The sequence below is a fragment of the Macrotis lagotis genome, chromosome 5 (assembly GCF_037893015.1).
Source record: "Macrotis lagotis isolate mMagLag1 chromosome 5, bilby.v1.9.chrom.fasta, whole genome shotgun sequence".
Classification (NCBI taxonomy): Eukaryota; Metazoa; Chordata; class Mammalia; order Peramelemorphia; family Peramelidae; genus Macrotis; species Macrotis lagotis.
Window position 1 is genome coordinate 42,826,543 of NC_133662.1, and position 19,159 is coordinate 42,845,701.

General features: G+C 34.8%; 1 protein-coding gene across 2 annotated transcripts in view; it reads left to right on the forward strand.

Moving 5' to 3' along the window:
- PRIM2 (DNA primase subunit 2) overlaps positions 1-19,159 on the forward strand; it is a 379,634-nt gene that overhangs the window by 319,718 nt on the left and 40,757 nt on the right. For both annotated transcript variants that reach the window (XM_074237283.1, XM_074237284.1), the window contains exon 11: positions 15,904-16,030. In XM_074237283.1, the coding sequence (XP_074093384.1) occupies positions 15,904-16,030 (127 nt within the window). The remainder of the gene's footprint in view (positions 1-15,903; positions 16,031-19,159) is intronic.

The window sequence follows — 19,159 nt, forward strand, 5'->3', positions numbered from 1 at the left end:
CTATGGCCTCAAATATGACCCATAGATTCTCATTTTACAAATCATCAATTCTCATCCATATGATACCTTCATCAAAAGAATTTTATTTAAAATATGGATCTATGTTTCATGAAGAAATTTATTATTCTCCTTACAATAAATATGATATCATTTGGATGATATTCCTTTTAAATATAGCCTATAGGGTTTGTTAATTATTAATGAAAATTATTAGAAGCATATCTCACAAATGCTATGACCAATTTTTCTATTTTATTAATAGTTTTAAATTTGTGGATAGTTTTTAGGAAGAAAGGAAACACTAATGAGTCAGATGTTTTGCTAAGCACCTTATAGGTATTATCTCTTTTGAGTCTCATAACAGTTATTATCACCCTCATCTTACTGTTGAAAAAACTGAGACTTGGTAAGATTATGTGATTTGCCCAGGTACATAGAACTACTACGTGTCTGAAGCTAAATTTAACTCAAGTCTTCCCCACTCCACATCCAATACTTTATTCATTGTGCCACAGAACTCTCCTTGGGATTTCAGACCGAGTGATGCAGGCAAATGTCAAAATAATATTTGCCAGAAGTTTACCTTAATTTTAGTTATGGATTATATACAATTGTATTGTATATGCAGTGCTTGCTTTCAGTTTAATCCTTTATATCTTGAGAAGTTTTGGTTCTAAGAAAGAAGTCCTGTATCTGCTTTCTATGTATTCTGTATTAACCTTTGCTTCTCTCTCTCACTTTGGGAGGATATAAACTCTTTGTAGGCAGAGATCTTTTGTTCCCCATTGTTTAGCATAAATGATCAATTGTTTAACTAGTTTTTTGGACTAAGGAGATAGTTTAGTCCTTCTGTTCTAATTAATGACTTATTTTGCTGACCTTTCATGCTCTGCTTACTTCTACTTTGCATGTAACAAAGTATTTTCTGAAAGTGAAAAGGCATAATCATAGCCCAGGGAAATTATAAGAAAAGGAAATTCTGTTTATGTTGGTGCTTAGAACTCTGGAGAGAGCTGTTAATTCCTATCCCTGGAGGTGTTGAGGATAGATTAGAATAAGTAAATGGATCAGGTTCCTGTGTGGAATCTGTATAACACAGTTTCATTGGTTTACTTGCAGTGAACTTCCAGAACATCATATTAAAATGTAAATTTTAAAAAACCATTATTCTAAAAAATAAATTTTAATATTTTCCCCTGCATTCCATAATAATCATTTCTTGATTTTTCCATTAGCATATATGGTAATATGGTAATAGCAATTGTCTTATGCTTTTATTTTCCTTTAAAACTTTTAATTGCTCTCAAATACATGATTTCATTTGGTCTTCATGACAATCCTATTTTGTGAAGCAAGATAGGCAGGAATTATTATAATCATTTTGCAGATTAAAAAATTATGAAGACAATGACCTAAGATAAAGTAAATAGTTTACTAGTAGACTTCAGACTTCAAGTGCTCTTTCTAGTATAAAGCTTAACATATAATCAAAAGGTTACAATATTTCTGCTCTTTTAGTTATACAGTCCTAGTTACTTTTTTGGTAGAAACAACTTTGCAGATTGCTTTAATAAATAGTACTGCTAATGTTACCCCAGAAAGTGAGACATAGTGCTTTGGACTCAGTGGGTGCTTAGTCCCACTGTGAAGGACATTCCCTGCTTTCAAAGAGTTTACATTCTAATGAAGGAAGATGTTACATAAAAGTGAATTGAAAAGGAGAGGGGAAAAGAGAATTGAGCAGACCTAGGGGTAGGGCTAGGATTGAGAAAGTCCTGGAGTATCAGGAGTACAGCCTAGAGAAGAAGGAAGATGTGACTGACTTTGACCTTTTTCCTTAAATTGGAGGCTCTGGGGGCAACCAGCTATGAGTGATGGCTATGGGTGGAGTGAGCTTCCAGGTTGAAGAAGTTTTAGGAGCATTATAGAGAAAGAGTGTTAGCCAAGAAGAGGATTGAATAAATGAATGATCAGTTTCATTATTTTAATTCAGTTGATGTGGAAAAACTAGAAAATGTGGTTCACAGAATGGATTTTTAGGTAAAAATCTCATAAGAGAGGGAATAATTTCATTTTCATTATATTTAATCCCACAAAGGAGGTTATTTCTGATGGAGATGGATAGAGGGCTGGGAAAAAAAGATAGAGAAGAGAATTTTTTTTTGAGTTGAAATGCCCTTTCTCTGGCACATACTTATGATATAGCCTTAGATAAATCCCTTGTACGTTTCAGAACTCCAGGAAACTTATTAAAACTCTTAACTTATAGTCAAGTTTGATTAATAAAGTATATTTTTACTCTGATGTCATCACAGGAAAGACAAAAAAATATGATGACACAATGACTTCCATATGTAGGTCAGGCATCCAGTTACTTTTGAACTTAAAAAGCTACAATATTCCTGTAAGAAATTTATAACGATAAACTAGTTTTATGAATTAGGAATCTGGGCATTGAAAGGATCAATACCTTAGATAATATTATACAACCCATGTAGTCTGACCCATTGTGACCTTTCTCATTCTCTTAGGTTAATAGTGCTGATAGAATTGAAACTGTATTTTTAGGTTATTTATCCTTATCCAGGGTTCATCAATTTTTAGCACTAGAGTTGAAGTCATAGGACATGGTTTCAAAGCCTAGTTCTTTTAATTACTGCCTGAGTGACCTTGGCAAGTCATGTAATTTCTCTAGGCCCAAGTTCCTCATCTGTAAGATGAATTGGTTAAATTGGATGACCTGTGAGGTCATAGGCCTAATACAGGCAGGGTCAGGGCACATTTCAGAAGAATATACCAACTAGTCCTCTCTTCCCCTTGAAACAGTAACAGAGACTGGATTTAAATTCAGGTTTTCTTGATTCCAAGCCAAGTGCTTTATCCCCTAACCACCTACCTGCCCATGCTTATGTTTTCTTATTCTGGTTAATTCTTTTGGATTTTCTCCTATATGCCCTCCATAGGAGGTTAGACGTAATACCTGGACGTTCTGGTAATAGTCTCCAAGCAATAATATAAAATATAGGAAATAAATATAGGATTGAAACTTAACAGACAGCTATGAACTAAACAGTTATATTTTTGGCAGTCATTTGGCACTACAGAAAAATTGCTGTAAGTTGAATTAACAAAATCTGGGTTTGAATCCCCCTGACACTAATAACAGTAAGACTGAGTTACTCATTTAACCTCATCAAACTTTCATTTCTTATCTCCAGTATGAGAACTTTGCCGTACAGGTTTGAAATAAGATTCAAGGTATGCCCAAAGGGCAACAAAAATGTGCATACCCTTTGATCCAGCAATACCACTACTGGGTCTATACCCTGAAGAGATGATGAAAAAGGGTAATTATATCACTTGTACAAAAATATTCATAGCAGCCCTGTTTGTGGTGGCAAAGAGTTGGAAATCAAGTAAATGTCCTTCAGTTGGGGAATGGCTTAATCAACTGTGGTATATGTATGTCATGGAACACTATTGTTCTATTAGAAACCAGGAGGTATGGGAATTCAGGGAAGCCTGGAAGAATTTGCATGAACTGATGCTTAGCGAGATGAGCAGAACCAGAAAAATACTGTACACCCTAACAATAATAACATGGGGGTGATAATCGAACATGATAGACTTGCTCATTCCATCAGTGCAACAGTCGGGGACAATTTTGGACTTTGCAATGGAGAATACCATCTGTATCCAGAGAAAGAACTGTGGAGCTTGAACAAAGATAAAAGGACTATTAACTTTAATTTAGAAAAAAAACTGATATCTTATTGTCTTATCTTGCTATCTCTTATACTTTATGTTTTTCCTTAAAGAAATGATTTCTCTTTTATCACATTTAATTTGGATTCATGCATACCATGAAAACAATGCAAAGACTGTAGGGGTGGGGGAGGGAAATAAGATTAGGGGGAAAAATTGTGAAATTCAAAATAAATAAAATCTTTAAGTGAAATAAGATCCAAGTGAAATAATAATGCCTGTGAAGTGCTTTCTTTACTTAAAATTTATGTTATTAACTATTAAAGATATCATTATTATTATTATTATTATTATTAGACGTAGAAACAGTTGAAACTAGCAGAGTAGATGCTGTTTGTGCTCAGCCCCTCACAGCAGATCAGTTAAAATTCTTCCTAGAAGGAAGCAATCCTGATATATCAGTGAATGGGGCTTTTTTCTTTGCTGTTATTGTTATTGTTATTGTTTTCCCCCACACTTGTATTTAGAGAGTATGCCTGGATAAGAATGGAGCTCAAATTCATTTACATCCAAATTTTGCACAAAGAACTGGATTATGTTTACTGCTATATAAACAGCTGTTTATGAAAAGTTTTTGCATAAGAATGAAAATGCCAGTTTGGGAGAAAGAGGAAAATTTATGACAAGGAGAAAAGAAATTGTGTTTTAATGATAAAAATGTTTGAGGAGAAAATGGTTAACAATGCCAAATACTGACAAGATATTATAGTGAGATACCCATTTAATCAATCAATAAGTAGAATTTAGTAACTTCCCACTATGTGGCACTCTCTAGACTGAGTGCTGAGGGGGAAAAAGGATGCAAAGGTCCCTGCCCTCAAAGAGCTCAAAATCTAATGAGGGGAAACAACATGCAAACACTCACTATAAACAAAGTAAACTAGATACCAGACAGAAAAGAAATAATTAACAGAGTGAAGGCACTCATATTAAGAAAGTCTCAAATGACAAGCTTCAAATCTTAGGAACTAAGGGAGTATCATATTATGTATCCCCAGTACTTAGCACAGTGTCTGACACATAATAGGTGTTTAATAAATATTTATTGAATTGAATTGAATTGTATAATTTATATATAGAATTACTTATCTCAGCATGGAGAATATTTTCATTTTTCAAATGCTATTGCAATGAAACACAAAGTCTTACTAAAGAAGATTGTTTTTTTGTTTGTTTTACAAGATTTTTAAAAGGGAATTTTTATATTACTCTGCCATAATTTTCTTCTTAGCAGTGCAGTCCTGTGCTCACGGTGTGTTTAATCTGAGTAAGTTTCTAGGTATTTTTTATTTCATTGTGAATTTTTTTTTTTGAGGCAATTAGGGTCAAATGACTTGACCAGGTTCACACAACTAGTAAGTGTCAGGAAGCCACATTTGAATTCAGGTCTTCCTGACTTGAGGACCAGTGCTTCATCCACTGTGCCATCTCACTGCCCCCTTGATGCTTACTCTTTAGAGTATTTTAAATCCTATAATAAATGGTGTCAGTAAAATCAGTTTAATTTTTGCCTAGTTTCCACTTTATACATTCACCAGCTTATCTGAATAGGACAGGTAATCTACCCACATGTGGTGTCTTCTTCCTATCTTTATCTTTCTAATTTTCTATTGATTTTCATCTTTTCTTCCACTTAATAACCTGAATATACATAGATGACTAATTTAGAAATAGCTTTCACATGAATGAGTAGTTATTTCCTGTCATACAATCAGTCAGTTTCAATTTTTGCAGTGTTATGTGGTGCTCATATCCTTGATCTTTCAACTCTTTCTGAAGAGTATTTATGTTATATAAGAATGAGAATTCTAAGTAGCTTACAAGCTATTAAACTATTCAATTGTTTATCCCTGAAACATGTTTTCCAATATTTTTTGCCATCCACCCATGTTCATCTTCATTTTTACAATTCTCATTGAGGTATGTATTGCCATGGCTTGGAGGACATTGTTAAATTCTTCATAACATTTCTGTATTTCATCCTCTGTAATGGATTGATGTATAAATTGCAGTTATTGTCCTTATAATCTTTTTGCTTATACTCAGTCAAGTATTTTATGCAATGTTTGTATTGCATGATAAAACAGCTTTATTTATCTTTTCTTTCTCTTGAAACCATCTTTACATTTTGCTTTGTTTTATGTCATCTGATTTTATTAATGGTTAGAATGTTAGTATTAGAGTGGTTTGATCTTTCCAATAGTACAGGAACTTATAAAAAGACCTCACATTTAGAATATCAATAGTGTAATTGATGTTTATGGGTGGTCCAAAATCTGTGGGGACTTTGGCACTCTATTTCCCCTTTTCATCTATTTTGTCATCCTTACCATGAAAGTTGAAGGGATCTAAGTTTGGCTTTCTTTTTTATGTATTGTCATGAAGAAGAATTCATCACAAAGTGGTTTAATAATTGTGATACTTAATTCCACTGGTCCTGGAGCCAGAGGCTCATCCTGTCTCCAGACATGTAAATGATGTCTTTCTACCTTGGTACAATCTGCAAGAGCTTTTACTACTCAAGACTAGTCTTTGAGGAACTGGGTCATCCTATGATATGATGAAGCAGTAGTTAAAGTTTTTGTTCAGGATAATAATATATTAGTTAGATGGGCAATAAGTGATTGAGTTGATTAGACTAAAAATATTAGAATAAACATTTTAAGAGTGTATCTGATTGAAACATTTTTCAATTTTCTAATGATTTGAACTTATTCTCTAATGATATTCAGTCACAGAAATTTTACCCTAACAAATGGATTCAACATTTAGTGCTAAATAAGCACAGGTGATTGGTTGTGAAAGTTACTTGCCTGAAGAGTAAAACTGTCTATAGTCAACAATGAAATCTGATAACTTTACCCACTGCCAATTTTTCTCTTTTCCAGGTTTTTACAATGACACTTTGGATGCTTCTAAGACTCATGAATCATTTTGTGTCTATAGGGTCCTAATACAGATGATTTTTTAAATGTTTTTGTCATTATTGATTTTATTTAATGTGCACATATGTTTTTTTTTCTATTTCCCATGAATATACACCTTCCCAACTTCTCTCAATTTTCCTGACAGTAAGCTCAATGGATTTTTTTTGAAACTGTCATCAAGTTTGTCTTCTTTAAGATATGAATGCAGCACATTACAAAAGGGAGTGTTTGAATAAACTTCATTTCTTGTCAGCACAATGAAAAGAACAGAAATAATGCAGGAAGGTGAACTTGGAAATGAAGTTACCCAAGTAACCTGAACTGATAAAGCTGTAGCACTAGAGGAATTCAAATCAGTGGAAACTGTGATGGGTTGAATAGTTCAATGACTCTTTCCCTACCATCAAGATAGTTATGCCATTAATACATGCTGAATGTGCAAACCTTACTGATGACATATTCAGTGTCCACCATATAAAAGGTAGGTTCAGAAATAAATCTATATACTCTTCTTTTCCCCCTTCTCAAATTTTTCTTCTTTCCCTCTAGAAATCCTAATACTACTCCTGATTTTGATCCAAAGGAAAGGGTAACATCATTCTGGAATATTTTGATACAATTTAAAAGTCTATTCCAGAAATGAAGTTTGGAGCATCTTTGATTTATTAATTCCACAAACTTACTATTTGACTTCAGAGGATCATAAATTTAGAGTTCAGAGGCCATTTAATTTAACCTCTTCATTTTATAAAAGCCTAGAGAAGTTAAGTGATTTGCCCAAGGTCATCAGAAGCGGAATTTGAATCCAGGTCTTTTACTTCATAGTCAGTGTTCTTCTCCTCATTTCCATAATTATATCAGAAAGGTTTAAAGTTTTGATATTCTTTTTAAAATCGGCAACTCAAACATAACCATTCCTAGATTATTTGTCTAATTTTTGTCTAATTAGATTGCCTTTGTGACTTCACTCTCACACACACACAGACACACACACACACACACAGACACACACACACACACACACACACACACACACACACACACACACACAGACATATCTATATATAATCTCTGCATATATTAGAACAGGGCTATCCGAAATGCAGCCTGTGCTGCAGTGAGAGTTTATGTGACCCCATGTGGATTTACTAAACGCTTTAGTAAACAAAGCCACGCTACCACAGAGCTCTCACTAAAATGACAAATCAAAATATATTGTCTATTGTCTTCCTTCCATCTATTTTCCAGGTCATATTTTTAATCCATTTTTTTCCTGTTTTTCTAGTCTTTTGATTTTCTGTTAATATTTCATTTTGGTCTCATATAGTCATTAGATTCTGTTTGCTTCATTCTCATTTTCAGACTGTTTGTTATTTAGGAAAGTTTTTAACTTGTGCCAAAAGTGTTAATTAACTTTCTAATTCTTCCATAGTTCTCATTTATTTTTGAATTTCTTGCTCTATCATTCTCATTTGATTCATAAAAGAGAATTAAAATTCAAAATCTAAGAAAATTTTTTTCAGGAAATCTAGTTAAACATTTGCTCAGGTATGTTTTAATTTTAGGCTTTGCTTGTAGATGTTTCAAATTTAATAATAACTTTTTAATGGTGAGATTCTTTTTTATTTTCTCTTTTATCCAGGTTACGTCCTTTATGTTAGAATGAGCCCTGTGTACTTATAGAGAGGATAGCTATCTGGACAGATCCTGTTGTTGCACTCTTGGAGTAGTGAATGTTGAGAATATTATTCCAAGATCGTTTTTACTTATTATATTCTTCTAAAAGCTCTATAATCTTTAAGGTTTTTTTGTACATCTTGTCTTCAGGAACAATATATTTTCATTGCATAAAAATCATGTATTCTTTTAATGTTACTACTATTTTTTTTCCAGCTTATCTGTCACTTGAGTGACAATTATCTTTCCTATTTTTTCCCTTTGGTAACATTTTTGAATATGGTTTTATATTTTTCTGTTTTGCTTATTATTTCTTCTGTGTAGGTCATCATTTCTGCTTTTACAATTCTAATTTCTCTTTTCAACTACTCAGAAACACTCTATAGTTCCATGTTCTCTCTCTCTCTCTCTCTCTCTCTCTCTCTCTGTCTCTCTCTTGTTAGGTTTTTGTAAGGCAATGGGGTTAAGTGGCTTGCCCAGGACCACACAGCTAGGTAATTATTAAGTGCCTGAGGCTGGATTTGAACTCAGGTACTCCTGACTCCAGGACTGGTGCTCTATCCACTGTGCCACATAGCTGCCCCCTTCATGTTCTCTTGAGAATCCATAGACTCCTCTGCCTATTTAGGTGTTGATTCATTTTCCTTTTCCCTGAAAAATTTATTCATAGATACTTAAACTATTTTACCTAATCTGCAGACCATTATCTCTTTCTTCTCTCCTTAGTTTCACTATTGGTTTATCTCTTTACGTTAAAGGTCTTTAATCAAATTTTCTTTCTCAAGTTCATAGATAGCTTCAGCCTTTTTTCCTCCTTTCTTCTTTTCTTCATTTTCCCTGCCTACTTTTCCTTAGTGCCTGGATCTCAAAGCATCTCAGCTTCCTCCCATTACTAGACAAAGTCACTTCCAATCGCGTGCGCGCGCGCACACACACACACACACACACACACACACACAAACACACAAATATTTTAAAAATTTACAGCTCAGCAACTGCAGAGTCACAGATCTCTCCCCAGTCAAATTCTGGGCTCTTCCCTTCTGGCTTAGTCGAGGTGTCACACAGTCACATTGGCATGTATCCTGCTCCCATTCCCTCTGTTAATCCTTTTTTTTTTAACTGAACTCTATGTCTACATTGATTTCATAGCCTAAGCAAATTTCTGCATGGAAAGAAGGGGAAAGGAGGCTAAAATATAGAGTTGATATTTTTTTCCTAAATGTCTATGTCACCTTCTATAACTCTACCACATCAGTTGTTTAGGGATCTCAGTTGATGGTTCATCAACTTTTTCCTTTGTTTAATTTTTTGACATCCTATTAACCCTTGGAATAGCTGAAATTGTTTTATTTCTTATGCAAAATTTTTCCTTTGGAGAGGTTTAAGAATTAATGAGATGGGGGTGGCTAGGTGGCACAGTGGATAGAGCGCTGGCCCTGGAGTCAGGAGTACCTGAGTTCAAATCCAGCCTCAGGCATTTAATAATTACCTAGCTGTGTGGCCTTGGGCAAGCTACTTAACCCCAATTGCCTTGCAAAATCCTAAAAAAAAAAAGAGTTAATAAGATCCAAAAAAATTTTCTTTATTTGTATGTGACTGGAATCTAATTATCTGTCATCCAGGAGAAACCTACTTATAAGCACCTACTTTGTGCTACGGTACTGCTATGTATTGGGAATACAAAGATAGGTCCCTGCCTTCAAGATTTTTGAATCTATAGAATGAATAAAATACATAGGGTTACAGAAGAAGCCAATGGAATTAAAATAAAGATGTAATTATTCTCCTCATCCAATTTTTTGGGTCCAAGGGCTGATACTCCCCATTCTCAAGTTTAAAAAACCTTGTTTTCTTTGAAGAAAGTTGTGAATTCCCCAAGATCATGCCAAGTGTTCATCCAACAAGCTTTGATAGTTGTAGTCACATTCTGTGGCCAGATATCAAATGCTGGGTGCTTGCTTGACATTTGTGGTACACTGCTAATACAGGAGGCAGTCTAAGAAAGGCAATACAAGTCCATTGAAAGACAATTAGTTCATTGAGAGACATATTTGGATATATATCAGGTTGTCACATTCTGTCATCTGATATCACATGCTGGTGCTTGTCCTGCATTGTCAAAGACCAAAGGACCATGGTGCCTCACAAATACAAGAGGAAATGAAACCATTTAAGACCTGGAGACTCCCACAACCAGCAGACCATCTCCAATAGTCCTGATTCCTATAAATCAGGCTCTGGGATGGAATGATTCTGGTAAAAGCAAGTAAGAAGTAACTTTTACCCCTCATTATAATAAATATAATTGTGCCTCAATCATTTGGTTGATTGGTGTAGTACTCTTCAATAGCCAAGGACCAAACAATTCTTTTTCATTATTCAAATTTTGCTTGCCAAAATTAGGACCCACTTTACTGGTGTATCCACTTATTATTCATAATGATAATATTATTTTTAAATGTTTTGTTGGTTGCAATACATAACAAAAATAGGCTTATCTCTCTCCAAAGCTTTCGTTATCAAAATTAAAGAAAAACAACCCAGAAAGGAGTGCATATTTCTAATTCCTTATCTTTTTACATACATTGTTATAGTCAAAGCTTGATGCTTTTGCCCTTTGGAAATTTTTATTGCTTTGATTTTCTGATCCTTAAAGCATCTAGGAAAATATCTTACAAAATGTGGATTAGGTTCTTTGCTGTACTTCATAGCTTTTATTTGGGTCTTAAGTTCCTAATGATTTTGCAGTTGAAAGGATTAGAAATCACAGGGTATTCACAGAAAGAACAAGGAGTCCATGATGGAAGTATAAAGAACAGAGTGAAAAAATTATGAGTGCTGTTTATAAACAATTTTGAAATCATTAATTTTTTGTTGTCATTTTTCAGTTATGTCTCATTCTTTGAGATCCCATTTGGAATTTCCTTGGGAAAGATACTAGAATAATTTGCCATTTTTTTCTCCAGCTTATTTTACAGATGAGGAAACTGGGGCAAACAATTAGATGATTTGTCCAGTCAGTTTTGAACTTAGAAAAACAAGTCTTCTTGACTTGGCTCAGTACTCTATCCACTGTGTTCCTTAGCTGCCCAAATGAACCTAATTTTCCCATTCATTTCTATTATGCTATTTGCATTATAACTGATAGCATTATAGATTTTGAATTGGAGAGGACCTTAAAGATCATTTTGCCTAGTTCTCTTATTCCTCTCATTTTAGAAATGAGAAAAATGAGACTTTAGAGAGGCTAAGTAGCTTGCTCAAAGTCACACTGGTCGTAGGATATCAAGCTGTCCTGGATGAAAAGTTTCAGTCCTTCAGATTATACTTCTGATTGCTTCTGAAATGTAGAGGTGCCCGTCTTCCCAAACTTAAGTGATTTTGCAGAAAAGAATGTTCTATAGTTTGGGTTTCAACCCTGCACTGAGGAAATACTTCCTCCAGGATTTTATCAGTATTGATTGTATGTATATGTACATGTATACATTCATGTATACATGAATGACTGAACATACTGTGATATATGAATGTAATGAAATACTGTTTTTCTGTAAGAAATCGTGAGCATGTGGGTTTCAGAAAAACCTGGACGGACTTAGATGAACTGATGCTGAGTGAAGAACATTGTACTCATTAACAGCAACATTGGGGCAGCTAAGTGGTGCAGCGGATAAAGCACCAGCCCTAGAGTCAGGAGGACCTGAGTTCAAATGTGGCCTCAGACACTCTCACTCAAAAAAAATTAAACTTCTTGGATTTTTAAACATGAGAAAGAAATTGTTTCCTTTTTTTTTTTTTTTTTTGCAAGGCAGGGGTTAGTTAAGTGGCTTGCCCAAGGCCACACAGCTAGGTAATTATTAAGTGTCTGAGGCCAGATTTGAACTCAGATACTCCTGACTTCAGGGCTGGTGCTCTATCTGTGTGATCTTGGGCAACTCCCTTAATCCCATTGCCTTGCAAATCAAAACAAAAAAACATTAACATTGTGTGATGATCAGTTATGATAGTCTTAGCTCCCCTCTGCAGTTCAGTGAACAAAAACAATTCTAAAAGACTTTTGATGGAGAATGCCATTGAGAGAGAGAGAGAGAGAGAGAAATATGGAATCTGAAAGTAGACTGAAACATACTGTTTTTACTTTTTAAAATTTGTTTTATATTTTTCTTTCTCATGGTTTTTTCACTCTTTTGTTCTGATTCTTCTTTCACAACATAAGTAATATGGAAATATGTTAAACATGATTGTACATGTATAATCTATATCAGATAACTCATTGTCATGGGGAGACTGGAGGAAATGGAGGCAAAAAAAGGGACTCAAAATCTTGCAAAAAGAATTGATGTTGAAAACTATCTTTACAGATAATTGGAAAAAGAAAAAAAAAAAGAATGGTGCCAGCAGTTAGAAGATATATTTAGGATTCCATTAATATATCTTCCTGGATATTTCTGACATGAGCACTACCTTTCAGAGTTGAATACTGTAAGACAAAGACAGAATAATGGGATACTTCTTTTTCTTTCTTAATTTTTTATTTATTTAAGTCAATGAGGTTAAGAGTGACTTGCTCAAGGTCACACAACTGGGCAGTTATTAAGCATCTGAGACCGGATTTGAACTCATGTCTTCCTGACTCCAGGACTGGTGTTTCATCTTCTGTGCCATCTAGCTGCCCCGGGGGTACTTCGTTTACCAAGATCCAAATCTTTTTGTAAGCCAAACACTTTTCCTATTAATTTGTTACTTTTTAAAGGAGTACACAATTTACTTACCAATCGCTTCAAATGATAGCACTACAAATGTTTTAAAGAAATAATTTCCTGGGACAGCTGGGTGGCGCAGTGGATAGAGCACCGGCCCTGGAGTTAGGAGTACCTGAGTTCAAATCCAACCTCAGGCACTTAATAATTACCTAGCTGTGTGGCCTTGGGCAAGCCACTTAACTCCTGCCTTGCAAAAAGAAAAGAAACCATTTCTTTCTCATGCTTAAAAATCCAAGAAGTTTAATTTTTTGAGTGAGAGTAACCTACTCTACCCCAATCAGTATACATTTAATAAATTCCTACAGTGTTGTAGGCATTGTTCTAAGTGCTGGGAATATAAAAAGAAACAAAAAAGTCCCTACTCTCAAGGAACTTACAGTCTAATTGGGGAGACCACTTTCAAATAATATATCACAAAGCAAACTATCTACAAGAATAAAAAAAAGATTCACAGAGGAAAGATACTAGAATTAAGATATTTGGAAAGCTTCCAGTAAAGGATGAGTTTTCCCTTGGGACTTAAAGAATGTCAGTGAAGTCAGTAGTTAGAGTAGAGAAGAGAGATCATTCCAGGGATGGGGGAACAGCTAGAGAAAATATCAGAACTGAGACATGGAGAGTCTTATTCATGTTAACAACCAGACCAATGTTACTGGATCCAAGAATACATATCAGGGAGTAAGGTGTAAGAAGACTAGAAAGACTTAAAGGGGCTAGGTTATGAAGGACTTTGGTTTCCAAACAGAGGATTGTGTATTTTATGCTGGAAAGTATATGGAGTCACTAGAATTTATTAAAGTGGCGTCACATCAGAATCCAAACTTTAGGGAAACCATGTCAGCTGTTGAATGAATTGGAGTGGGGTGATACTTGAGAAAGGCAGATGTACCAATAGACAATTGCAGTAATCCAAGCTTGAGAACCTGCACTAGAGTGGTACCCATGTCAGTGGAGAGAAGAGAGCTTATTAAGAGATGTAACAGAGTGGCTAGGTGGCATAGTGGATAAAGCACCAGTCCTGGAGTCAGGAGTACCTGGGTTCAAGTCTGGTCTCAGACACAATAATTACCTAGCTGTGTGGCCTTGGGCAAGCCGCTTAACCCCATTTGCCTTGCAAAAACCTAAAGAGAGAGAGAGAGAGATGTAACAAAGATAAAATCAGCAGAACTTGTCAAAATATTGGGTAAGGGCTGGGGAATGAGCTTTAAGGAGGAATCTAGGATGATTCTGATTCTTTGATTATGAATCTGAGGGATGGGGAGAATGACATTGCCCTCTATAGTAATAAGAGATGGTAAGAAAGATATGTTGAGTTTTAAGATGTAAACTGAACATCTAGTTTCAGTTTGGAGGTGAGCTAAGAGTTTGGAGCAGTTTAGGAAAATTTGAGAATCAGTAGCATAGATATGGCAATTAAATCCATAGGACCTGATGAGATCCCCAAGCAAAATAGTGGAGAGGGAGAAGAGAAGAGTCTTGGGCTAGAACATACTATATCTATACTGATATAACCTAATATGCCATATTTCTTGATCTTAGGGAGTAACTAGATGTCATGTTTATTGTTATTACTGTCATCATCATTATTATTATTATTATTACTAATAATAATAATAGCCTTTTTTTGTTTGTTTTGGGGGTTTTTAGGTTTTTTGCAAAGCAAATGGGGTTAAGCGGTTTGCCCAAGGACACACAGCTAGGTAATTATTGTCTGAGGCCAGATTTGAACTCAGGTTCTCCTGACTCCAAGGCCAGTGCTCTATCCACTGTGCTACTTAGCTGCCCCATAATAACCTATGTTTTCATAATCTCTCAAGGTTTACAAAATTCTTTGTATCCATTATCTCATTTAGGACTCCCAACAACTCTGTACTATCATTATTTCCATTTTACAGATAAAGAAACAAAGGCTTAGAGATGTTTAGTGACTTTTCCAGGATTGTACAACTAAAATTAAATTTTTCTGACTCCAGGGAAGACTTTATCTTCTGCATCATGTTTCTTCTTTAACAATAGACCAGTAATGCCCAAATGAGTTTTCTGAAATACAGAGAGGTAGCACTACCAAGAGCTTTGGTGTCAGATTCAAATAGAAACAAAGACTACTAAGCTAAGCTACATAGTAGGTTCACTAGGTTCCCTGTGGGTCTCATACTTAGAATAATACATATTAACATTACTTGTGTTAGTAAGATTAGGGGAAAAATTATAAAACTCAAAATAAATGAAAGTGTTAATAAAAAACTAAAAAAATATTACCTGTGTTCTATCATATTTTTATTTATTTTATTAAACATTTCCTCATTACATTGTAAGGCAGCACCAAGGACGCTCCACTGCTGCATGTTTGACCTCTGATGTGGAGGATAGACAACTAGCTACAAACTCAGTGAGACCTGGGTTTGAGTCTCACCCCTGAAATATATTGCTGTATGACACTGGGAAAATTATTTGGCATTTCAGTGTCCCTGGCTCCTCCAGTGCTCCAAGTGGCTGAGCAGGTGTTCATCTGCAGGGATAAAGGGACCTCTTTACCAGGTACTCCCTAAACTGAAGAAATCATGAGTTTGTTTGAGAAAAAAATGAATATGTACCTCTCCTTTGATATTGTTTATTTGCTCTAGATAATATCATTTGACTCATTAACTCATCAATCTAACTGACATTTGCCTTCTTCTTGCTCCAGTGATCTATCCAGCTTCAGGTTGATATCCCTTGTACAATATCTATTTACATTCCACTGTCTTCTTTTCATTTTATCCACTCAGTTCGATAAAGGCTATGCTTACAACATCCGCCATAGCTATGGTAAGGAAGGCAAGAGGACGGACTATACACCATTCAGCTGCATGAAGATTATACTAACCAATCCACCAAGCCAAGGGGATTATCACGGTGAGTGCTTCTACCCGATATGTTTGTAATGGAGGGGAGCTCCAGGGCTGCTCAGGAAACTGAAGATGCAAATGGCTCCCTGCATTGCTTGTGAGAACTGACTTGTGGCTGAAGCTCCTCATCGCTGTCAAGCGGGGTCCCTCTTACTCTTCTATGGATTTATCCTCTTACCAAATTAGATCAAGAAAGAGAGTCATTCAGCTCTGTTTTCATCTGTGCAGGCAGGACTAGGCTTTTTGGTGCTTGCTTTCCCCATTCACTAATCTGTTTTCTCTCTTCCTCTTAGTCTGCTAGGATGTTTCAAAAACAGACACCAAAGTTTTTCAAAGCTTTTCCTTGAAATTATCAGGGAAAGCATTGCTGTTTAATTTTCAAAAGAGTCATCCCTCAGGAATAATGTGCATCTTATTCTCATGACTGTGATCTAATTAACAAGTCATGAATAATTGAGAAATTTAAGTGGCTCCTATTTATAAATGTTAATATAAATCACCCTAAATTTATTTTTTTAAAGAGAAACTCTCATCTATAGATTTTATAATTTATGATTATTTTTTCCTACCCTAAGTGATAATATTTCTTGGAGAGATGAGTGAAATTACTCTCTACTCAGATAATGATGTATTATATGCATAGGTGAATTTTCCTCTGAAAGCATATACTTACTCCTTTATAGACTACAAGTGGTTGTATTTTGACAGTTTTTGATGGAAACCTTTGTAAAGCATGTTGCAAATTTACTCATCATCAGATTAATCAGAATATAACCAAGCTTTCCTTTTAGACTATATAATCTTAGATATCTAAACTATAGTCTAACATATCTGAACTTTCCTTATGAATATTAATTGTACACTCTACAAGTGATACTTACAGGTATAATCATTGATAGCTATTTTTGCTGCTGTCAATGTTTCTGCTTCTTGCAGCCTTTTAATTTTCAGTTTCTCCTCCTATGGGATACAGAACTAAATATTGAAACCAAAGTCAGAATAAGAAGTCCCTAAGTGAGGTCTTGATAGCTTTTCACTATAATACCCCTGATATAGTATAGTCTTGGGCACATATATTTTGACTGCCTAGAGGACTTTTTGATTTATTTTCAATTCTTTTTTCATATTTGTCATTCTTTGATAACCAATGTCCAGATAGATGTTAGAAGTGGAAAGTATCTTAGAGGTCATCTAGCCAAATCTCCCACTCAAAGAAGGATTTATCTCAGAAATATTCAGCCTCTACTTGAATCCTTCTTGTGAGACAGAAAGTTGGATACTTTAGGATATCCCATTCTATTTATGGATAATTGTAATTGTTACAAAATTCTTACCTAACCTGAACAGAAATACATCTCCCTTTAATTTCCATATATTAGACCTACTTTCACTCTTTTGAGCTCCATAGGACAAACCAAATACTTCCACATAACAATCCTTTGGATATTTGAAAGCAAGTATTAAGTTCCCATAAATATTTTTCTTTTCTGGAATAAGCATTGCTAATTCCTGTAGCTTTTCTTTATATGACATCATTTTCAGTTCCTTCACCATCCTGGTCTGAAGGTACTTAATTTAGGGAAAGTCTCTTAAAATGTAGTTTCCTGAATTGAACCCAACAAATTAGTTGTGGTTTGACTAGTGCAGAGTATAGTGGCCTTATTATCTCTGCTTCCCTTGACAGCATATTTCTATTAATGTAGCTAATTGCATTAACTTTATTAGCAACATTGCCACAGTTAGTTAACTGTTATTGAACTTATGGTCAAATAAAACCCCATGTGTCTTTTTTCCACATGAACTTCTTTGTTTCCCCATCCTGTAATTGTGCAGTTTAAACCTCACATGGCTCTACTTTTTATCCCTGTTAAATTTCATCTTGCTCGTTTTATTTCATAAATCTAGCCTATGCAGATATTTTTGAATATCACTTCTTTCATCCAGAATGCAAGTTATCTCTTTCATCTTTGTATCATGTGTAAATTTTGACAAGCATGCATTCTTTTCCTTTAAGACATTTATAAAAAATGATGAATGGAACAAGACCAAGGGCTAAGTATTTATGCTGCATGAGAGAATTCGTAATTTTCAACAATTTTGGATAAAATGGCTCAATTGGCATTTAATCCATCCAACTGTGCTTTCAAGAAACCTGCCTAGGTCTTGTCACTTTACTTACCAAAATAGAATGAGAAACTTTCTCAGATAACCTTGATGAAGTGCTTATTATAATACCTAGCATATAGTAGGTGTTTTATAAATATTGATTGATTGTTTGATTGATTGATTGATTGATTGAAGAGACACTCCAGCTAAAGCATTTCCTAGTATTATCAGTCTAGTATCCATTTCAAATTGAGATTGGTCTGGCACTGCTTGTTTATCTCATAATGCCCTTTAGTAATCATGAAAAGAAATCATGCTACAAGACCAGGAGAACATTTGTAGAAAAAAGATAAATTTTTGTAGCAAAATACCATGGGTTCCATTGAAAAAGTACTTCATAATTTACCCATTCCAATCTAATATGTCTCTTCTTTTTCAGTTCAAAGAAACCTAGCCTATGGAGATTTCAGATGGAAGATTAAGGGTGAAATTTTTCAGATGCTCCCATTTTTAAAAACTTGTACTGGTTCATATTATTTTCTTTATATGAACATATCCCATCTTTCTACCTAGGCTATAAACCCCTTGAAGACAGGGACAAATGGCTTGGATGATTGTATATATCTCCAGTGCCCATTATTTTCAGCAAATGATTCTTGATGATCATTTTTCTCATCTTAAAAGAAGGGGGTTAAACCAAAGGGCTTCCAAGATCCCTTCAAACTCTGACTCTTATGATTTCTATAATCATTTTCTTTTGTAAGAGTTCACAGGAAATACACCATTTGTTTAACTATTTTTTGTAGAATGTTTCCACACTAATTGGACTATAGTTTCTAAAATTCACCTGCCCCCCCTCCCTTTTTGGAAAACTAGGTCTCTAACCTTTCTCTAGAGTATTCTACCACCTCCTTGGTTTTCTGCAGAGTCTGAAGTTTAAAATTAAATGAGACAGTATTTATAAAGTGCTTAATAGCATGTCCAGCAAGTTGTAAACACTATATAACTTTCTATTTCCTTCTCCTTCCTT